The sequence below is a fragment of the Sebastes fasciatus genome, chromosome 17 (genome assembly GCF_043250625.1).
Source record: "Sebastes fasciatus isolate fSebFas1 chromosome 17, fSebFas1.pri, whole genome shotgun sequence".
NCBI classification, from domain to species: Eukaryota; Metazoa; Chordata; class Actinopteri; order Perciformes; family Sebastidae; genus Sebastes; species Sebastes fasciatus.
In genome coordinates, this window is record NC_133811.1 from 9,313,924 (window position 1) to 9,337,994 (window position 24,071).

A 24,071-nucleotide genomic window follows, 5' to 3' on the forward strand; every position below is an offset into this window, starting at 1 on the left:
CTTAATTAAGAGATTTTAACATTTCGTTCTACTATATAAAATATGTCAGTAAATATCCCTCCCCGAAATTTGCAGAAATCGAAACAGCCGCGTAAAAAAACACCCACCGCATTGCGAAATACAAAAGTTGCTGATTCGGTGTGGATAGGCTGATAGAATATTTAAATTGACGTGTGATTTATTCGCGTTTGGGCTGAAAAGACTTTTAGCAATAGTCAAATTGAATGCTGGCCCCTCCGTGCGTTCTCCTACCTGTTCGGAGGTCTTGTAGAAGGCCACGGAGGCGTTGACCAGCTTCAGTCGGTCCTCCATTTTCAGCATGAGCTGCTGCCAGTGGGAGGCCACGCTCTCTGCACAGTCTCTGATCAGGTCCATGTCATAGTGGTTTGCCTGGAGCAGAGCCTCCGCCTTCTGCTGGACCTGCAGGGCACTCTGGTGGGTTTTCTGCAGAGAGGGAAGAGGTGGAGAGCGGATAGGGTTAGAAGGACCAAAAAATAATGAGAAACTGTGTCAAATCTAGCTGCAGACTTTGGACAGAATACATAACGGAGGTGTGTTCACGAGAAGAGTCCATATGAACGCCTCCCTCTTGTGGTATTCACGACCTCGTATGTAAGTGGAACGTTTCTGAAAGCTCAGAGTTTACGAGTTGTGATGTGTTCGTTGACGTTGTCAGAAATGGCGGAGGCCATGGAAATACATTTTTCGGTGCATAATAAGTTAATATATTTTTAGTCGTATATTGTTTTTCTTCGTAATTGTTTAATAGGTCGGAGGAAAATGTTGATATTCCCAACGGCCTCATCTTTTTCCTCTGTCATTATGCCTTTGCATATCCTGTATTATGTTACCCGCTTGCTAGCTTGCTAAATCGTTAGCCTCTGTGGCTTCTAGATGACAGTAACGTTAATATTGCCGTCGCTTAGCAGCGGTGTTCTCACGACTTAACCGCTTGAACGCCGAGCATATCGCGTACACGACTTCCCATGTTGTAAACACGAGCTCACGAGTTTCATTTGTAGGAAACAAAACAAACACCGTCTCCTTCTCACCTCAATGGCGTGTTGAAACTGTTCATGTTCCCTCTGCAGTTGTTCAGCTTCCTGTAGGGAGCTGGCTGTTATTAGACCAGCGTTCAGCATCGACTCGCCATTACGAATCCAACCCAGAACCTGAAGAAAGAAAAAAAACAGAGGAAAGCTGTGATCAAATGTCCAACACTATTTTGATCTCTTTTTTTTTTTTTTTTTAAAGAACTTAGTCCTGGTATGCTGTAGTTGTGAAATATTGGCCTGCAGATGGCGCCTTGTCACACTTTCAAGACTGTGGGTTTTACCTGTTTGACTTCAGCCTGCAGGTGTCTCAGCTGGACGCACTGCTCCAGGTGCCTGCGGTGCTGCTCGGCTGCCAAGTCCAGTTCTTGCTGCTTCTCGTGGAGGAACTCCAGCAGGTCCTGAACCCGTGTAGCCATGTCGACGTCCCGGTCACACAGCAGCTCCACACCTGCAGACGAGACACACATTTTAGACCTAAGTTCTGCCTGTCATTGCAATTAGCTTCAAATGTTTTCCTCCCTGACAGTCTTAATTATTACGCACATTTGTATTCGTCTTCTAAATCAAATTCACCTCTAATCTAATAACTGCTCTTCAATATGATCAGTATGTTTCAATACACGTGACATGATGTAACCATTCTTTGTGCGGTTTTAGAGAGCACCTATTAGCATGTAAGATCACAGGTGAGTTATTATGGTTAGTGAGTGGGTGCCTCTCATCACAAACGCTGACTGAAACTGACCCGCGACACCTACACAGCATCAATATTAAACTAATGTAGCCAACACAGAAATCTGTGCAGCAACAGTGAACATGAGCTGCATCCTGCTTTAACCCTCAGCTCAATGATGACTGATGTCTGATGTGGCAACCAGGTGACAAACATCTCCTCACTGCTACTTTACAGCATTTGAGATTTAACCCTGAGAGGCCCACTTAGACCTGTTTTTGTCTTTTTTAAGAGAGTACAGGGGGGGTCTTTAGGGGGAGATAGCAGGTCAACAGTAGATGTCACAAGTGGTGTACATCATCTGAAAGCTGGGAACCTGAAGATTAATTTGTGATGCAGCTCTCATGAATCAGAAATAAACATGAATTAATTAATTAATATACATTTTGAAAGTATATAAGGGCTTAAAACATTATGATGGAAGTATATGATGGCCTTCCCCATGCTCTATTATGTCTCAACATTGTTGCAGCAATTTTTGGGTTGATACCATTTGTTACACAGATTTGGTGCTAAATCTAACCATTTTTTACCACTCGAGAATTGATTAATGATCAATAATCCCTCCAAAATACCACATTAAGACACCAAGACTTTGAGGAACACCATAGAAAAAGCCATGCTGTGATTTGGGATCAAAAACTTTTGACATTTGGAGATTTCTGCAAGAATTGCATTTTTCGGCGATTGGATGGCGAGCGCTTCTGTTCTGGAAACCGCTCAGAAACACCCTTATTGTCAATCTACCTAGGAAAGCCATCCATCCTCTGAATGCTCTAGGTCTGTAGTTTGTGGCTGTACAGTTTCATGAGGCTGTGATTATCCTAGAGGTCACCACAGGTCATTTCATACAGTGAGGTCAAATTTTAAAAAAATGGTCTCACTGTATGAAATGGCTACTATGGAAACTAACATCATCACACATGAATACAACTGGGCTCATTGGATTCACAAGAGTCTCAGCTTTATAGTGATACCTAATTTATGCAATTCCAAGACTGTTTAGGGACCCCAGTATGCAGAAATATTCAATTACACCATTTTAGAATAGACGGAAATAACACATTTATACTGCATTAAAGAAACTGCATGTTGGGGCCAAACACACTGCAATGTAAAGGAAATGAGGGTGATTGTTAACACAATTAACAGAGTACAATGTTTTTGGTTCTTTCAAAGACCAATGGCTGCCCTGGATGGCGTGGTGCTGTATATACCATACAGGGCTCTGTACTCACCAGAGGACTGGACTTCGTTGACGTACTGCAGCAGCTCCTGTCCCTGGTGGATGACATCGAAGGTGAGGTTGTTCATGGTCAGGGCCTTGTCAGCGTGGTGCTGCAGCCGCTGCTCGGCCAGCGTCAGGTCCTCTGTGTCAAAATCATTCATCTGACCCGTCAGCTCCTCGTTCCACGACTCCAGGTCAGAGATGATCTGAGGGAAGGACAACAAGAGTCAGAGGCCACATACACATTGAGTATGTATTCACACTGTTGAAAGGTCACTGGATGTGCTTTTTTTTTTTTTTTTTAAATAGTGACTGAGATTGTAGCACAACGCTTTGCTTAAAATGTCCCCCCTCTCTCCTCCCAAGCAGACTCACGTCGATGGCGTCCCTCTCGAAGATGCGGAGCTGCAGGAAGAGCTCCAGTTTGATCTTCCTCTCCTGGAAGAGCTCCTCCATCTGGGCCTGGGCCTCGTCCAGCTGCTGCAGGACGCTCTCTATGTGGTTGATGGAGCTGTTGTGCGGCGTCTTGTTGCTGGAGATGGCCGAGTCCCTGGAACAGAAACAAACAATTAAGCATTTAGCGGAGAGAGGCAGCTCTGTCCACTGTAAAAAAAAGATGCAGCTATAAAGATGCAGTTGGGCACGACGCCAAGCGAACTTAGCTGCTCTAAAAACTGCTGCATAGCTCAGCCTGCAGCGGCTTATTCAGCTGTAATATACTAAAGCAGTAGCTTTCAAGACAACTTATGTTCATTTAATTAAATTGTGAAAAGTTGTGCCTGAAGAAAGCACAACACAATCTCAACTTTAAAATTTCATTTTCAGGAGTGAATTTTGTAGACTGGGTTGAATTCTCTTAAATCCGTTTTTAAAGCTGCAGTTGGTAACTTTGAACAAATATGATTAAAAAAAACAAAGTATTTTTATAAAACTGTTACTATATCCTGACAGTAGTGCATGAGACTGTGAAAAAAGTCATGTTCTCCTGTGCTCCTAATGGCATTTGTAAGATTTCACAGCGCCAAAGGAAAACAACCAATCAGAGCCGAGCTGTCTCTAACGCAGCTGTCAATCACGCTAAACTCACGGACTCCGATCAAACGGTCAAACTAGGCAGCGCTGATCAAATATGAATCAATATTCTGTTACTGTAATGCCTATATCTCGCCTCAAATGTTTCCAGAAACATCTTGTAGTGTACTGTTTAGCTGTAAAATTAAAAAGTTTGCACCGTGGGCGTTGCTTGGTTTTCGCTCGACAATTTTCAATACGGCGGCCCATTGGTCCCATTGGTGCAAACAATGCGGACCGCGGTGGGAAAGTGAACCCGGTCGTACAGATACTGATTCATCACTCTGACAGATGCACGAACAACACAGACACCAGTGAGTTAACGAGGAGAGGCAAAATATGAGTAAGCACAGACAGTGGAGGTCACACGGATTCTGATTGGCTTCAGGTTGATTATTCAGCGTGACAGATACACTCCCACACTCAGACGCACATTTATGAACGCTGTGTGCAGCACGGTGTCACACACACGCACGCACGCACGCACGCACGCACGCACGCACGCACGCAAGCAAGCAAGCAAGCAAGCAAGCAAGCAAGCAAAAGGTGTGTAGAGTTACAGTTGCCTCCCGGGGAAAGAGACCGCCACACAATTAGACACACGCTTATAAAAGCAGACTTATGTAAGAATTCCCAGTGGAGCCGATACACCGGGGAGAGAGGGGAGGAGAGAAAAAAAAAAAGGGGGTGGATGAAGAGGGAGGAAGAAGAGGGACTGGAACATCCTCAGTGTAAAAATAGAGTTGGAGAATGAGGGTCAACTGCATCCACCTCTCCAACACCTCCTCCCATCCTCTCAGCTTTCTGTTTTTGGTTGTCATGCATCTCACTACTGTCTTTTCAAAATTACACTGTTGACTGTTCATTGCATATATTTACATATTCACACATATTTCAATTCCAAATGCCTACACCACCCTGCCAAAGCTCTATTGAGAGAACGACTAAAAGAAGACCATTATGTAAGTAGACCGAAAAATGTTTTTTTTGTACATTTCTATTGTCACTAATTGGCCCAGAGGTGCATGTGCACTACAGAGCCTTTTACAGCCGACGTCGTCAGAAATATGCACGTTGGCAACAGAAGTGGCGTTTAGCCCCCCAGTCATCCAGACGAGTTCGCTAGCACAAAATGTCCGTTTGTTGCGTGTTCGGTTGTGAGAATTGATATTCCGACAGCTGACTCAAGTTCTGCAGCATTCCAACAGGATCACGACCGTTTCAGAGCAACAGGTGTTAACTGGTGACTTTCAGCCGAATGCGTCCGCGGTTGCTCGTGGTAACTGATGGAAATGCTCGGCGTAGATAATAGACACAGGTGATTATGTATTTAAAGGAACAGTGTGTGATATTTCGGGGGATCTGATGGCAGAAATGGAATATATATTCATAACTATGTTTTCTTTAGTGTATAATCACCTGAGACTAAGAATCGTGTTTTCGTTAGCTTAGAATGAGCCGTTCATATCTACATAGGTAGCGGGTCCTCTTCACGGAGTCCGCCATGTTGCTCCGCCAAGTTTCTACAGTAGCCCAGAACGGACAAAACCAAACACTGGCTCTAGAGAGAGCCTTTCACGTTTTTACATCATCTGAAGGCCATTGTAGTTCTCCGACACGCTTGTGAAACTGCGGTAACGTGAGCTGCGGAGTGCAAAACCGTGGTAACCACAAGCCGCCGTCTGACTTCCGTTTCTCCTAAAGTAGTGTTGTCATGGTAAGGATGGCCTCTGAGCGAGGCAAACGGTTTTGCAATCGGTGGCTCACGTTACCGCGGTCTTGGAAAGGGAGGAGTGAGCGGAGGGGTACTCAGTTGGTTGCAATCTGCAACCACACCATGAGATGTCGCCAAATCCCACACACTGTACCTTTAAAATTGATTGAAGGCTTTTGCAAAGACACCTACATGTTCCGTTTGTGTTTTCAAACAGCTGCGGTCATTACGAGCAACCACGATGCATTCGGATGAGAGTCTCCAGTTAACACGGTCACCGGCGGCTCTTTCTTAACTAGTATTTGAAGTGGTTTAAACTTTAAACTACGGAGTAAAACAGATAAACTGACCCCAACCAATCCTTTAAAGTTTAAAGGATTGGTTGGGGTCAGTTTATCTGTTTTACTCCGTAGTTCTCTGATTCAACTGATACTAGTTTTTCAAATTGTATCGGACTGCCTTTGGATTCGCATTCAAACTGAAATTTAAGCTGGTTTCAGATCACTCTCAGGAGGGGAGTGTCGTTTCTAGTTTCTAGTTTTGTTTCGTCTACTAATTTGTAGGTTTTTATTTAGCTACACTTCTAGTTTTAGAATACAGACTGTTACTTTACAGAGAAGAAGAATGCATCAATAGTTGACATGCATGTGTCTACTGTTAAGACATATACAGTATATAATACCATATAGTTAAATAATTACCTCAGGAGCTTCATTCAAAGTTGATTTCTTCTACACAACACACCTAACGGTATAATTTGTCTTTGATGCTTAGCACAGTTTTTTTAGTCAGCTGCATTAATCTCTACCTGAGCTGCTGGATGAGATCCTCTCCCTCCTTGATGACGTTGACGGTGACCTGCAGCGTGGTCTGCTGCTGCTGGCCGAAGCGTTTGATCAGATCCTGGACGGCCTCCACCGACTCGGCGTAAACGTCGTCCAGCAGCTCCTTCTGGAGCTCCTCCAGCCATGTCCACAGCTGCAGGGGGACATACGTATGTTGGTATGATGCACATTGTTTTTCACAGCACAGAGTGTTCTTACGCTATACTACGAGCTTTTCTGGTAATTGTCATATAGAATATTTAGGTGTGAAATCTCAAAATGAAAACACGTTGTTTGATGGACATGCATTGAAGCTCACTCAGTGGTGGAAAGTAACTAAGTATATTTACTACTGCTACTTTATACTTCTACTGCACTACATGTCAGTGGGAAATATTGTACTTTTTACTGCACTACATTTATTTCACAGCTTTAGTCACTAGTTACTTTGAAAGATTCAGGTTTAATAATAAAAAAAGTATAATCAACTAATGATGATGTATTATTATATAAACTACCCAGCAGTATATAAAGTAATTCAAATGAGCTCCAACTTTACCAGCTGCAACATTAAAGTGATGAAAACATTAATGCATCAATAATTATAATACAGTAATATAATATATATATTATTATGTATAATGAGTAATTTTACTTTTGGTACTCAAAGTATATTTTGATATATATATATATATATATATATATATATTTTGACTTGCATAACGCAAGCATATTTACCCTCTCCTATGTTGATAAGAGTATTAAATACTTGACAAATCTCCCTTTAAAAGGTACATTTTTGAACAGATAAAAAAATTAATTTGCGATTAATCATGACTGACTATGGACAATCATGCGATTAATCGCGATTAAATATTTTAATCGATACTTTAAATGCATGACTTTTGCGTGTAACAGAATATTTCTACACTGTAATATTGCTACTTTTACTTAAGTAAAAGTACTTTTTCCATCACTCACAAGCTCACACTGGTCTGCACCTCTCAAAAGTCTCACTCTGGTCACTGTGATCGCACCCTAACATGCAAACAATCAGCAACACAAATTTGCTGTCACTTTTGCAAATTACAAAAGCCGTTTCATGACACTCACAGAGGACTGCCATCAATTCTGAGTCTCTTGCCTCCCTCGAGTCTAATCTCAATGTTCACCCTCACCCAATACTATCCTTGTTTACTGAGAAATGTCCGTCTCTATGTGACTAACTGTATCAAAGCAAAACAACACACATATTCCAATTTATCTGGTAATTATTTCCCTCTTGCTCAGAGAGCCCTCTCATCAGCCCACCATCCACTCCAGCATTACGTCATCCTCCCTGCCTACCTCTTTGACGTGCGTGTGGAAGGCGACAGACATGTCCAGCAGGACTTTGCGCTGCTCCACGCGGCGGACAAAGTCTTGGATTCTGTCTTCGAGCTGGTGGGCGGCCTGGTAGATCTCCTCTGGGTCGCACTCTCCCGTCTGGGCCAGCTGCTCGGCCGCCTCCAGCAGCTTGTCTGCATTGGTGTACGTATTCTACGCCGAGGACCGGGGATGGAGACAGAGAGAGGAATGGATTAACCCAGGAAGACGATATAATACAAGAAAAACATATTTTGAACACGAGCAGAGAGAGAAAGAGTAGAGGCACGGAGAAAAACAGGACATGTAGGGAGACGTGTACACTGATAGAGTCAGTGATAGTAGAGTTACACTGAGATAACTGAACATAAACACTGAGATAAGTAAGAGGGAATGAAGACAGAGAGTGGGTGAAGGTGACATAAAGAGGAAGAGAAAGATGCTACAGAAACAAATACCTACATTTAAGTGGCAGTAGACAGCAAAAATTCAATAATAACCTTTCAGCATATTGTAATTCAAGTGTTCTGAGAGACTTCTGCACCTCCTCATGGCTCTGTTTTCAGGCTTTAGAAAATCTAGCCCGTAACGGCAGATTTTGACCAATCACAGGTCATTTCAGTGAGAGTGTTTCTATTGGCTGTGCTCCGGCTGGTGGGCTGTGCTTGGTATTTCCTCAACTGATGTCAACATGGCGGCCGGGTCACAAACTTTCTCGTTTTACAGCTAAACAGTACACTACAAGATGTTTCTGAAAACATTTTAGGCGAGAAATAGACATTAGAGTAACAGAATATTGATTCATATTTGATCAGCGCTGCCTAGTTTGACCATTTGATCGGAATTCTCGAGTGATTGACAGCTGCTCAGAGACGGCAAGGCTCCAGATCAGCTCTGATTGGTTGTTTTCCTCCGGTCTGTGAAATCTTGCAGATGCCATTAGGAGCACCGGAGGACACCGGAGGAACATGATTTTTTTTTTCAGATTATGTGTCTCATGCACTACTGTCAGGATATAGTGACCGTTTTATAAAAACAACTTTTTTTTAAATCATATTTTCTCCAATTCTACCAACTGCTGCTTTAAAGTGGGAAAGTTGATAATATTTTCTGGTTAAAGCTGATCAGAGCTGCCATTCTGGGCAAGTATTTAACACAATTGTGTCAGTTTTTAGCAGTGGCTGAGGGAGATCTTTTACTATGTTAAAGCAGCAATACAAAAAATGTACTTAAGGTCGGGTTGGTGGTGCTGTTCAAATACATGTTTTGTTATATTTGTTTAAATCCTAACGGCAATCAATAAATCAAATGCTCTGACAAAAAAAAAAAAAGCCTCCGCTTCGCATCTTGCATCGCCCCGAAGGGGTTTATTTCACAACAATGACCGGCTCACTGTACATTATCCCTTACTTAGCTAGCTAACACATTTTACCTGATTGATCTAGATAACTTTAGTTAACAGGATAAACTACTGCTCATACCACAGCAACCCCTGGGTGAAGTGAATTTAGCAAGGACGTGTCTTATTGCTAATGAATTAAACTTTTCATTTATAGAGGAAGAATGTATAATTTCTTTAAAAGTGACAGTCTCACTTTGAAATTGCCTAAAAACATTACTCAACATTTAAAGGAATAACTAAAATAGTGAAAACACAATATCATTGCAGATTGTTTTCTTGTAGCTGTGATTTAAAAAAACATTCACTGGTAACTATGTGCTATTTTAACGTGAGGAAATGTCTCTGTTCCCACAGTGAAATATTGGCTTAAACCAGGTGGAGGCTGAGAGTTACAGGAACAGAACCAAGCTACCTGTGCCACTTCCTCAAAGTCCTCGTGCCGTTTCTGCAGAGCTCTGGCTCGGTGGAGGGACTTTCCTACGCCCGTGTGTTTGCTGAGGAAGGCCTCGCCGTGGTTTTCTATCCAGTCCAGCACCTGTGCAGAGAGAGAACACACAAACCAAGAAGTGAGACAGGCACAGGTAAACAGGCAACCACGAGGGGGCGCTCTAAGGCAGCAGATAAGCCACAAGTGTTGACGATAATTAGAAGTGTGTGTGAGAGAAGAGGAATGACAGAAATAATGATCAGCATTGAACAAGGCTTTGCACCGAGCCCTTCTTTTTGTCACACTCCACTCCCTGCACTCTTGTCCTTCACAGCGTTAACGGATGAACAGCATCTGCATGGACATATGACCCAATTCAGTTGCCATAGCAACAGTTGCCATGTCAACACGCTCAGGAATGCCTGTGATTTTTGGACAGTAAGCAACTGTATTATCATATTGGATCATTCGTTTGAGGCATGCTCATTATACTGTTTTTCGAGCCTTTATTCTGCAGAAAACGCTTTCATTTGAGGCTTTTATTCATTTTTCCTTTCCACTGAAACGCATGATGAGTGAAGACGCAAGGTTTCAGCAACTTGCTCAAGGACATTTTGATAGGAAACATGGCTGCTGCTGGGATCAAACCCTCTATTAAGAGTAGGATTCTTCTAACCAGTAGGCTACCCTGCTATTTTCAAATTACTGTCTAACCCTCTCAGTGCTATACTGAAAAAACTGGCAATTATGTTTGGTCCTGGAATTACCACGTGTTTGAACATATGTGCGTACATATAAACAAAAACATATATATACATATATATATATATTAGGACTGTCAACGGACTGAAATATTTATTCGCGATTAATCCTAAATTAATCACACATTTTATATCTTTTTAAAATGTACCTTCAAGGTAGATTTAGCAAGTATTTAATACTCTTATCAACATGGGAGTGGGCAAATATGCTTGCTTTATGCAAATGTATGTATATATTTATTATTGGAAATCGATTGACAACAAAACAATGACAAATATTGTCCAGAAACCCTCACAGGTACTGCATTTAACATAAGAAATATGCTCAAATCATAACATGGTAAACTGCAGCCCAACAGGCAACAACAGCTGTCAGTGTGTCAGTGTGCTGACTTGACTATGACTTGCCCCAAACTGCATGCGAGTGGGCATGTCTGTAAAGGGGAGACTCATGGGTACCCCTAGAACCCATTTTCATGCACATATCTTGAGGTCAGAGGTCAAGGGACCCCTTTGAAAATGGCCATGCCAGTTTTTCCTCACCAAGATTTAGAGTATGTTTGTAACGTTATTTAGCCTCCTTCGCGACAAGCTAGTATGACATGGTTGGCGCCAATGGATTCCTTAGATTTTCTTGTTTCATATGATACCAGTGTCTTCACTCCGGCTTTTAAGCTAAGCTCGATACAACCTAAAAATCGCAAGTTGCGGTTATGTGTTAAAGAAATTAGTGGCGTTAAAATTAATTTGCATTAACGCGTTATTATCACGTTAACTTTGACAGCCCTAATATAAACAAAAACATATATATGTGTGTGTGTGTGTGTGTGTGTACCTGCTGGACGTCCTGTTGAAAGACACAGAGCTGCAGACGTTGGTGCAGCCGCACTTTGCGGTGCTGCCAGATGTTTTCCAGCTGCCTCTGGTGATGCAGCACCTCGTGGATGATGTCCAGGACGTGGTGCACGGCCTTGGAGTAGTTTGCTGATGCCGTCAGTGAATCAGCGCTGCCCGGGGTCAAAGGTCGCTGCAGCTTATCCAACAGGGCTTTGCCATCTTGGCTCACCTGAGGAAGAGTTAGAAAATAAGTTATAATGGTATTTTTTGTTTTACTCACAACTACTAGACAAATGCACAACAACACTGAATCACAGCAGCAACAATAGGTACAACAAAAATGAATTACATCCTACAGTGCATTAACAGGGCAGCATTTAGGTCATGTGTTAGTTTATTGAAGCAACTACAGCTAGAAGTGACCACTTCCTTTATTCTAAGTATAGAGAATAAGGGTCTAAAGTTCAAGCTCGGCCTGCAGATCATTCCAGGACCAAAGACCGAATAAACATCATCCAACCACCAACAGTCAGCAAACTGTGTGTCTGATTGCCCGGGAAAGCACACACATTTGTTGTTATATTTAGAAACTTAAAAAGGGAAATGATAAATGAAAGAGCCACAAAGGAGGAATTAGTGAGAAGCACAATGAAAAGTTATTTTTCACACTGTGCAGTTGCAATTCCTTTAATATTGTCAGTGATCACTCACCAGGGAGGCAACTGAGGGGGTTGAATACACTTATAAAACCACTAATTGTTGACACTCACGAGTGTGTGTGTATGTGCGTGTCATCTATAGTGGTTATTTGCAAAATAAAACACAAAATTCAAATGATTAGGAAATAAATGATTGTATTTTTATTTATATATATTTGCTCTGATTAAAAAAAATCTTGGCATTAGTAGTTCTAATTATATATTATAAGCTATTTAGAGATAGTGTTAGGAAGTTAAACAGGTCATAATTCCCTCTCGAGTATCTATTTTATGTTGCTGTGAAAACATCTCCTTCAAACAACTGGATTTATTCAAGTTTCTCGACAAAAACTACAAGAATACATTTGAACGCATCCTATCAGCCTTATAATTTACCATCTCACAAGACTCATTTTTTACTGAGTAGAGCTTGAACGCACCATAATGTGCTCCGTGCTGTCGGAAGACGAGCAGCATGCACGGGAATGAATAACAAAATATAATATGTGTCTGATTAAGTTAGTTGTTCCAGATGTTTTTAAAGTTGTTCCTCCACGGCTTATTTTGGATTTACAGTTGTGACAATTGCAGCTTTATGTCTTCTCCACTCACAGTGAAGAACTTCCATACCGATGACGTGTGTGTGTGTGTGTGATGTTACTGACTGTGCCGCTGTGTGCCGATGTTAAACCATCATGTGGCGGCTGCACATGTGTGTCTGACCGGCAAAAAACTCGGATATATGAATATGAGACTGCTTAAAACCGGTCGGCTTCTGATTGACGGTGCATCTCTAGCTGTTAGTTTAGGAAGCGCTTGATTTATGCAGCAGAGTTTTCTCCGAGTGGAACATTTTAACGTCAATTTCGCTGTCGATCATGTTCATTTAATTGTGGGAAGCCGAAATCGTGATCGCGATTAATCTTTGATTAATTGTGCAGCCCTACAGAGAAGTACTGTGTAGACTTTGGCTGGATGAAGCTTTAATTTTGACTTCATCCTACAAAGTGTAATTCTACCCCAGACAATATGAGAGCAGAGTCTGTGAGAGTAAACCTAATTTTAAAGTTTAAATTCCACTAACAGAGAAAAGCTACCACAGAAACTGTAAGTGAATTATGTTCCAATAACACAATAAATCAAATTGTGTCTCTTAGAAGTGTATTACAACTTAAATAACAAGGATATTGCTGCAAATTAAACAGTCAATTTTTTAGCGATGTGATTACTCTTTGCACATTATAAACATATATAGATATATAGATGAAGCGTGGCGTTACCTCCGAGTAGGCAGCAGTGATGTGTTCATACAGGCCTTGGTGGTGGTGGATGGCGTCTTCAAGGTCCTGCAGCTCGGACGGCAGATCCACCTCGCCGCACGCCTTACACCACGAGTCCACGTTACTCATGTACTGCAGGGGGAAGAATCACACACACACACTCGCATTTACACAAACTGCCACTCAGATGTAAAGCATTTCACATGAGACAGTGGTGATGTATACATCCTTGTGCTCCCCCCCATGAGTCACATGTAAGTCAGACATACCAGAGAGTGCAAGAAATCGCCTGAGGAGCATTTTTTTACACTATTATTGAGCTAAAAAATGTTCTTATGTATGGATATGAGCCCTCTTAAAGTGTTTTTTCAGAAGAATTATACACGGCTGAGTGTGCTGCTGCTGCTCATTGGCCTGCAGTGACTTCCTAGAACTTTCAGTACACCCCCGTGGGATGGGATGAAAACAAAACAATCAGCAAGGTTGGCCTCAAAGAAACATCACAAGTTGAAGTGATCTCATTAATGCCTTTTAAACATCTCCCCCATGATAATTAGAATAAGATACATGAGGAGAAGAAAGATTTAAAGTGAGCTTCTCGGCATGTGTGGAGGAGGAAAGGTTGGGGTGAAACCTCTCGGAAACAAAAGCTGTTTTCTATTTCAGCTCGCTAACATGAAAGGCTGGTCTGATGACGGCAAGTATTCCAGGTCGGAAAAGTCGTACCACCCATGTTCCCTAGTTGGGATTCTGCTCGTGTGCTTTTTCAGGCCATGAATCATTCCATAGTGGCCCGACTAATGAGCACAGACAGAAATAACAGCACATAACAAATGCTTTACTTACATTCTGCATTATGTGCATGTAAATATATGTTAATGCAATGCATATGTTCGGCTTTATAGATTTAATGAGGCCAAATGGGTATTTTACAACCCAGAAAGTGTGTGCATACGTGTCCGTGTGCATCCATTAAGATAGTGAAGGTCAACACCTCAGCTGGTTCAAAACGTACATTAATGTGAGTTTTACTGAATTCAGTTCCCGCTATACCCGACTTGAAGGAATACTCTGGCTTTTCGGGAAATATGTTTATCTGCGTTCTTAGATGAGAAGATATGTACCGCTCTGATAGTAAATATGAAGCTGCAGCCGTTCAGCTTAGCTATAGGACTGCTCTTTAGGTGGGCGCAGCTACTTACTAATTGTTTATCTGCCATTCTTATCTTGTAAAACACTTTGTAACTTTGTTTTGAAAAGTGCTATACACTGTAAATAAAGATTGTTATTATCATTATAAAGTCGTGCTGTCACCGTAACACTTACACACAGATATAATTAATGAACTTTAGCCATGCTGGTAGCTGCTCATGGGCTGGAAATATTCTATTCTATATTCTTGCGAACTTGAAGACATTGGAGATCAAACATCTATGTAGAGCTAAAACAATTAATCAGTCAGTCGATCCGCATAAAAATTAATCAGCAACAATTTTGATTATTGATTCATCATTGAAGTCATTTTTAAAGGGAAAATGCCAAAAAATAGCTGGTTCCAGCCTCTCAAATGTGAAGACTTCCTGTGTTTCTTTGTCCTATATGATAATAAATCTTTCAGTTTCGTGCAGTTTATTCTCGGGCTGTCAATCGATTAAAATAGTTAATCGCGATTAATCGCAAATTAGTCACACGTCTCTTCAAAATGTTCCTTAAAAGGGAGATTTGTCAAGTATTTAATACTCTTATCAACATGGGAGTGGGCAAATATGCTGCTTTATGCAAATGTATGTATATATTTATTATTGGAAATCAATTAACAACACAAAACAATGACAAATATTGTCCAGAAACCCTCACAGGTACTGCATTTAGCATAAAAGATATGCTCAAATCATAACATGGCAAACTGCAGCCCAACAGGCAACAACAGCTGTCAGTGTGTCAGTGTGCTGACTTGACTATGACTTGCCCCAAACTACATGTGATTATCATAAAGTGGGCATGTCTGTAAAGGGGAGACTCGTAGGTACCCATAGAACCCTTTTTCATTCACATATCTTGAGGTCAGAGGTCAAGGGACCCCTTTGAAAATGGCTATGCCAGTTTTTCCTCACCAAAATTTAACGTAACTTCATAGCATCATTCAGCTTCCTTCGCAACAAGCTAGTATGACATGGTTTGTATCAATGGATTCCTTAGGCTTTTCTAGTTTCATATGATGTCAGTATCTTCAATCTACCTTTAAAACTCAGCCCGCTACACCCTAAAAACCGCAAGTTGCGTTAATGCATTAAAGAAACGTTATTTTCGCGTTAACTTTGACAGCCCTAAAATAATCTTTACTTGCAGGCCTACTTAAGTTATTAGCGCATTTGTTTCTGACTCACCTGGTCACATTTCTGGTGGAAGCTGGCCGACATCTCCAGCAGTGTGCTGCGTTCATCCAGCGCTGCCGCGAATGCCTTCCACTCCTGCTCCAGCTGGCCTGAGATCTGCTTGATCTGCTGGGAGGCGTAGTGACCCGACTCCAGCAGCCGGTTGCCCACTGACATGATGCGGTTGATATTCACGTACACGTTCTGCACGGCGGGACAGGGGGAGAGAGAGAGAGAGAGAGAGAGACGGTTGAACAGAGGGGTTTGTGGGTAAATTAAGCACCCGACATTGAGGAAAGTGAATCAAGCACTGCAAGTAAAAGAGGAGCGGAGAGATCAAATTGTTGCCATCGTTTCTCATCCGAGGACGGAAACTCTAGCGGCTGAATTGATTCCTCCTCTCAATGGTTTCATAACAGTTACGTAAGGCAGACTGTGGATAAAAGAACAGGATTACTTAATACCTGGTTGTTGTGCTGCTGCTAACACGCAGAAAATGTGACTGCGCAGGCTGCTCCAGTCAAACACAGTACTAGAGGTTGACGCTAAGTGCAATAACTATATGATTATAGAGTGCAGGGCACGGACTTGATAGTCCAAGTGGGCGGAAAAAAGCATTACCTCCTGCTGCGAATCAGTGTATGTGTGTCTTACCATGCAGTTCATGGCGAAGTGGTTGTGCTGGGTTTGCAGCTCGACGGCGTGGGGGTGGTTGTTGCCAATCTCTGTGTAGCCTGCCAGGAACAAACCCTTGTTGTGCATGATCCAGTCAAACATCTGAAGCACGGGGAATGACAGAACAGACACAGAAAAAAAAAAACAATTAGCCAAATGAAAACATACATACACACACAAGGTACCATTCACCTTTCACAGATCATTGCAAAAGCAGGTGAAAACAAACAGCTGGCACTTAGCCGTGTGGGTAGACCGGAGAGTGTTTGTGTACTGCTGCAGATAGTTGTCCTCTTTCCAGCCCAGAACACAGAGAAACGGACTGCCTCTATTAAGAGTATCCTCTCAGGCTCTCCTGGAGAACAAACTCGTGGCCTATGGTGTCCTAGCAACAAGCTCCTACGACTGCAGTGTATCCAAGACTGCAGCTCTCTCTCTGTTGCTGCAACCTGCTATTTTATTCTACTCACTCAAACATGGAACATTTCTCTCGCTGTCTCTTTCTATTTTGTGCCGCAGCTGTCATCACCTGAGCTGTCTGGGTGACAGCCAGAGTAGGTGGCTTTGTACCTGCATAAGCTCTCCCCCATCTTCCTGTCTCTCATGCTGCCATGTGGTGGAGGGTAAAGCTGGTTTATTTCTAGGGCTGGGACGATACACCCATTTCCTGATTCGATACTATCACAATACTTGGGTGCCGATTCGATATGTATTGCGATTTTTAAATATTGCGATTCTACAAGTATTGCAATTCAATATTACGATTTATTACGATTTTTGTGAACTTTTTAAAACACTACACCGTGGGAAAAAGTTGAATCATACACTTCTAGGGACTTTTAAGTTGAAATATATCTAAATGAATTCATTAAAATGTTTGATTTTCAGCACGTATGTAGTCAGAGATGTCTTGAAGTCAAATATATCAGTCATTGTCAGGAATTATTCATTACATTTTTTCCAGCAACCCAAAAATCAAAGAATAAAGACATTTCCCTCACAAGTTAGTTGTATTTTCTTTTTAATTTATAAGGGACATGTAATGTTTTATACTTCTGGTGAATATAATCCAATTAATCTTATTACCATATACTTTATGTATTTTGTATATACAGTTCCCTTTGTTAACACCTTATTTTGAAAACAGGACGAAGTCACACGTTTATACTGTACTTCCGCTACCTTCGCCAAGTCCGTCGCTAGCTCTGCCGTCAGCTCCGTTCTCTTTATACATCCATGGTCAGCTCCATCGGGGCCGTTTGAATGCATTTAGCATAATGTCAGTATATGGGTGCTCTACAGTTGTAGCGTTGGCCGATTTGACCATGGAGATGAGAGTGGCAGCTGCCTTGACCGCACGTTACCGCAATACGATAACGTTTCCTGTCAATGACAGAGTTAGCATGCAGGTTTAGCCGTGATGTCTAGCTCTGCTTTTCCTGTCAATGTGTGAAACCCAAAGTGTTTCCATACTTTACTGTATGTGTAGTGTTTACCGCTTTGGATTTAACATGTGAGGGTTCAAGTCATACCCACACGGACCCTCCGCTGTTTTGTATTTCCTCTTTGAGCCGGCTGCGGTTTGTTTTGTTTGACGGATTTAGGAACGGATATGACGTCACGTTACTCGGACTACAACAATAAAAGCGGTAACTTCCTTCTACGTCTGCATAGACTCAAATGAAGGTAATATATTGATTCTGGCATTAACAAATCCATTTAAAAAAAGAGAAAAGAAATCGCCATACATAGGTGAATCGATTTTTTTCCCACCCCTATTTATTTATGGAATAAAGTTTAAGCCACTGTTTAAGGGCCAAAATAAAACAGGACATGAATTCATGAGCTCTGCATACGCAGCATAAATCAATGCCTCTCAGTGGGTGTAATTAAGATTTTGTTTATATTGGCAGTTGTCTGCCCTACAGTGATCACCAACGGTGGTTATGGATTACCGCTACATCACTGCTCATGCCGAATGACACCCCCAACTCCCACCATCCACCGACCTTCTCTGCGTCCTGCTCAAACAGGCGCAGCTGGAAGCACTGATCCAGCTGCAGCTTGCGCACGTGCCAGGACTGGTGGAGGTGCTGTCGGGTGGAGTGCAGTTTGTCCAGCAGCTGGGTGATCCGTGGCACCAGGCCCTGGGTGTCGGCGTTACACATCCCACCGCTGTTGCTGCTGCCGCCGCTACCGCCGCTGCTGCTGCCGTTACGGTTGGAGAAGGACTCGCTGCTCTGGATTCTCTGGAGCAACCTGGAGATGGATTGTGTTTTAATGTCAAGGCTGCATTACTCATGCTTGTGATATGCTAGACCTGCTTTACTGAACAAAAGCTTTGCAGTTGTGTGAAATATGTTATACGAGAAATGTTTGAGTTGATTAGCACAGATAGATATCACGTCAACAGTAGTAAGAAACAATAAACAACCACTCATAATGTTACATTTACAGGGGTTGGATGCTGATATTATATTTAGATTCAAGCATGATATGAAGTGTATTAAGTGTTTATAGTTGTTCTGAACGACTACACTGAAAAGCGTGCCATCACATCGTTTAAAAATGGCGATAACGACCGAGTGCCTAGGAAAACATCTGGAAGAAAGTGATGAAAGTTTCCAAATGAAAAGCCACAACTTCAGTATTTCTGCGGGCTGACCTCTGTCCCTCAGTGTCCAGCTCCTCTATCGGGGCTTTTATGACTTTCTTCTTCAGCGTGGCGTGTTCTTCTATCATCCGCCTGGCTCCTTCCAGGTCTTGGGGAAAGTCTTTCCTCGACACGGTTTCTTGCATCTCCTCTAGTCGAGTCAACATCTGGGTGGCGTGACCAGAGAACTCCTCGAACGCCACACGCACCTGGACAAAAACACAGTGAAAAACATCTGAGTGAGGGGCTGTATGTTTACGAACATGAATGCTGCTTAAAATAGATAGCTCAATCGATTACAATACTTAATCGCGATTAATCCCATGATTGTCCGTAGTTAATTGCGATTCATTGCAAATCAATCGCACATCTGTTCAAAATGGATCTTAAAGGGAGATTTGTCAAGTATTTTAATACTCTAATCAACATGGAAGTGGACATATATGCTGCTTTATGCAAATGTATGAATATATTAGAGCTGTAATGCGTTAACGCAAATTTGATTTAACGCCACCAAGTTCTTTAACGCATTAACACAAGACATTTTTCAGAGGTTGTAGTGGGCTCAGTTTAGTTCAAGCAAGAATGAAGATACTTGCATCATATGAAACTAGAAACTACTAACTTTTCATTCATGTATCTTGAGGTCAGAGGTCAAGGGACCCCCTTTGAAAATAGTCATGCCAGTTTTTCCTCAACAAAGTTTAGCGTAAGTTTGGAGCGTTATTTAACCTCCTTTGCGACAAGCTAGTGTGACATGGTTGGTTGGTTCCTTAGGTTTTCTATTTTCATATGATGCCAGTATCTTCACTCTAGCTTTGAAACTGAGTCCGCTACAACTTACAAACCGCAAGTTGCGTTAATATGTTAGAGTAATTAGTGGCGTTAAAAAGAATTTTGGGTTAACGCGTTAACTTAATGCGTTTATACTTTATCTACTGCTACACCTGTAAACAACAGCCACTGCTACTGTCCATTTTCAATGCAATTTCATGCCTTGTTCTCTGCTTATTGAGTGCATTTGGGCGTTTTAGGGATTTCAAGATAGATTTCTGGATCAGTCAGACGGGCTGGAGTGACAGGATGCCGATCTCACCTCTATCCACTCTTCATGGTTGTAGTCCAGGCTGCCGTCAAAGTCTGACGTCAGTTGGGAGGGGTCGACGACCTTCGTCAGGCCCTCCAGTGACACCATGGTGGTCTAGAGAGAGAGAGAGAGAGCGAGAGCGAGAGCGAGAGCGAGAGCGAGAGCGAGAGCGAGAGCGAGAGCGAGAGCGAGAGAGAGAGAGAGAGAAAGGGATTGAAAAGGATTTAGGCAGATTTAGGTTAATTTCATTTGATTGGGTGCAAAATGCTACTAATCTCTCCGCTCCTCTCGCTGCATTCTTTGATGCCTTCTTGTGTTGTTGAAGATTTTGTGTTTTAGAGAAGACATGACTAGTTCCCAAAACCTAGCAACACAGGATTTGTTAATGACAGCAGAGTTGCAGGGATGTGATTTTTCGAGAAAGCCGTGTAATTAATAACTTAATACATCAATGGCATGACTTGAGCACATTTTATCCTCTTCATCCTGCCAATTCAAACACACTGACTGCAGCTTCACCATCGCGTAGAACATTTTAAAAAGCAGCCACCCAAAAACTCTTTTTACAGCATCCGCATCTAAGCACAGACCAAAAATCTCTTGTGCACACGACATGTTGTCTTTTGTGACTTCTAAACACTCAAAACACCTTTGCACAGTTTCTCTTTGAGCCTCTGGTCGTCCTTCACATTAGAGTGACGCGAAATTCAAATCCTCTCCGTGCAAACGACTGCATATTACAATATCAGTTTCAGAGATACAGTAAGGAAATGTCTCCCTGTTTGGTTTCAGTGCCTCTGTGTTTCTGCTAAGCCACCTCCGCACAACACCCCCACACACATGGCCAGAGATGGATGGAGACAGAACGATAGCTAGATAGCTTTGTGTGAGCCAAACAATGCAGAAACACACTGTTGTCCTTGGGTAAAAAAGCAGTGGCTCTTGCCAGGGGAAAAATACTGATATGGCCATGTTCGCTATTGTTGTTCAGGTTAATTGATTTGTACTCTGTTGAATGGCGAGAGGAAGAATCGGTCAGGGCTCGCTTTTTCTCCCACGGAACCGTGCAGCAATTTATCAACACTCAAAATCGAGGTTGCATTCGGCTCTCTGCGCTTCGGCTCGCTGCTTGCTTTCTTCCCGTCTCAATTCAACAGGAAAAGGGGAGAAAATCCTTCATACACACTTAGAGACAAACACTTGCTACAGTATCAGTCAGTAATGTACATGCTCGGAGGTGATTGGTGGTGTGAGCGCTGGACGCAGCAGACCAATTTTAATTTCACTGCAACTGTAGTCTTAGCAACAGTCCTGCATGAAATCTGCTTCAACAACGCCGGAGGAAAACTTGCTCCGCATACAACCCATAGACTGTATCCTCATCCACATCCACATCCTCCCACTGTACAGACCCATGGATGTATAAAGAGAACCGCATACAGCGTTGGAGGCTCCCGTTCATTCCTATGAAAGTTGCTCAGTGGCGCATGAAGCCAAAATGGCTCGACTGCCGAGTGATAAAGTACCCGGATCATCCGGCGATCTTCTGCATCCATTGGGCCCATAGAGCAGGCGTTGTAGCGTTTCCTTTAACACTCCGCCTCCCAGCCCTAGATCCAGCCTCGGTCTGGGTCTCATTGACATTAATGGAGGAAGGAAAATAACTCTGGATTCAGCTATTAGTGCATTTTACAACTTTTAGGACCTAATGATTTAAATAAGAGTTGATTTACCTTCAAAAAAATTATCTACTGATTTTCAGATGTCTCTTTCCCCATTGTAAGTCTATGGGAAAAAGTATTTTTGGGCCCAATGACATCACGTGACGGACACGGAAGTTGTAGCATCGCCGTTTGGCCACTACGGAAATTTGCTTCAAAGTCCGACTTGCTTCCTGGGGGCTTGGTACAGAAGTGAAGCCAAAATATGCCGGAAACGGGAGCTGCTATCTTGAGAGTGTGACGTCATTTGGAGCCAGAGTCTGCGCAGTAGTAGATCAGGCGGTGGAGCCGCCGTATCGAAGTCACAAGTCCGAACCAATCGCGAGCTGAGCACGGACGCAGCTCGTCAGCGAGAGAGCCTCACAGCTATTAAAACCAAACTTATCAGACAAATGAATACTTGAATATACATCAGCGTGATAATAACTACCTAAAACGACAGAAACCATCTTTGGGAAAAATATATTTGACATGTAGGCTTCTTTGATTTTTTAGTTTGGCCCATGTACAATCCACTACCATGGAGGAGGTGGGATTTATGAACTATACTGCAGCCAGCCAACAGGGGGCAATCCAGATGTTTTGGCTTCCCTTTTGGGGAGCTGTCATGTCGTCCATCTTTATATATAGAGTTCATAATCAGGGCTGTCGCAATAACCACAATATTGCAATTCCACACTACTAACAAGCCAACAGCTATGCTCATGTTTTCTCTTTTTTTGATTCTTTGCAATGGGAGCAACGTATTTTTACACTTTGCTACAAACACCAGCACCGTGACGAAGCGCTGAGCGCTGCACGTTTGTTTTTGTTTTTTTCTGGAGAGTTGGAAAAAGTTCAACTTTGGGTAAAACTCTGCGACTGTTTTTTACCCAGCCGTCCGATCACAATAGAGATCACCCTACGTGCTTCAGCCTTCCCTTCATCAAGAGCAAGTACTCCATCTTGTGCCGACATCTTTACTCCTGCAGATATTCCGTATCATAGCAACCAGACGCAACCAAAGTGCCTCAGCTGAAAAAACGCTGCGCCTCATTGCCCTTCTGCGTTCTGCATTTAACAATAAACAAGTATTTCATTAGTTCTAAAACTGTCATCTTAGTCATTTAAAAGGCAACAATATACCTAATAATACAGCTTATTTAAACAGCACTAAAATCAGGATAAATTAAGTAATTTGCAAAAAAACAAATTGCAATAATATCGTATATATCCCGCAGGTGAAATTCCTTCACCGCAACAGCCATATCCATAATAAAACCTTTAGAAATCTTCATAAATGTGCAGTACGAGGTCTGGCAGTGATACACGAATGCAGAACACATAAGCAGTGTGTCCGATCAATGGCTATGTGGCCTGGCAGGGCAGCTCTTGGATAACTAACCTGCCCTGTGGCATCTGCCTATAATTCCTCTCGCATAATCAATATGGTGTCATCAGACTACAGTGGACATTTGTGCGAACAATCAGAGCTATTTCCACACCAATGCATCGGTTCACACTGTCAGACGCTACAGGGAACGTATCAGAAACACAGAGCACACTCTGTCCAAAGAGACGGGGCTCCACCTACGTTACAGCATACGGGTTTGTATCAACCCAGGTCCCACTACTACAGCATGAAGGAGAAGCTGCTCATTATCACACTAAGCCAGCTCCTTTAATGACAGATCAAACAGGAGGGCGAGAAATTGTTATCTAGTCCTCATTAGAGGGCATTTACTAAACAAGCTCCAAATCAGTCGGAGGCATCCTCACAACTTCAAAAGCGGAGAGCCAGCACTGATTAGCCCACAGTGGCACGTTCAGTGTTGTTTACCAGTATTTGCAAGAGCACGCACTGGTGCACATCTTGGTTCGACTATGACACGGTCAGAGCATAAAAATAAGCTCGTTCTTGTGAATATATTATCAAATTATCTGTGAAAATGTGCTTGACTGACGGTAATCGCGAACACTCGTGATCTGCTGTTGAATGTGATGAGATTCCTCCTCTGGTGGACAGCTGGCTGGTGATGAGCGCACCCAAAGCAGCGGGGAGAGGAATATAATGAAATGTGCTGACAATGAGCAGCTCAGCTGGCCACAGCGGTCGTTATGACAACTCAGCTGACAGCGAATTAGGAGGAAAATGTTCTACTTTTATAACTCATTGCTTCAAAATG

The 24,071-nt window shown here is 42.5% G+C and overlaps 1 protein-coding gene across 6 annotated transcripts in view; it reads right to left on the reverse strand.

Moving 5' to 3' along the window:
• LOC141754999 (triple functional domain protein) overlaps positions 1-24,071 on the reverse strand; it is a 104,873-nt gene that overhangs the window by 31,629 nt on the left and 49,173 nt on the right. For all 6 annotated transcript variants that reach the window (XM_074614536.1, XM_074614531.1, XM_074614533.1 and 3 more), the window contains 15 exons: positions 20,195-20,299; positions 19,111-19,307; positions 18,455-18,704; positions 16,425-16,547; positions 15,783-15,974; positions 13,396-13,527; positions 11,416-11,646; positions 9,805-9,927; positions 7,973-8,164; positions 6,610-6,779; positions 3,392-3,566; positions 3,027-3,222; positions 1,337-1,503; positions 1,053-1,172; positions 253-444 (listed from right to left, as the gene is read on the reverse strand). In XM_074614536.1, coding sequence (XP_074470637.1) covers positions 253-444; positions 1,053-1,172; positions 1,337-1,503; positions 3,027-3,222; positions 3,392-3,566; positions 6,610-6,779; positions 7,973-8,164; positions 9,805-9,927; positions 11,416-11,646; positions 13,396-13,527; positions 15,783-15,974; positions 16,425-16,547; positions 18,455-18,704; positions 19,111-19,307; positions 20,195-20,299 — 2,565 coding nt within the window. The remainder of the gene's footprint in view (positions 1-252; positions 445-1,052; positions 1,173-1,336; positions 1,504-3,026; positions 3,223-3,391; positions 3,567-6,609; positions 6,780-7,972; positions 8,165-9,804; positions 9,928-11,415; positions 11,647-13,395; positions 13,528-15,782; positions 15,975-16,424; positions 16,548-18,454; positions 18,705-19,110; positions 19,308-20,194; positions 20,300-24,071) is intronic.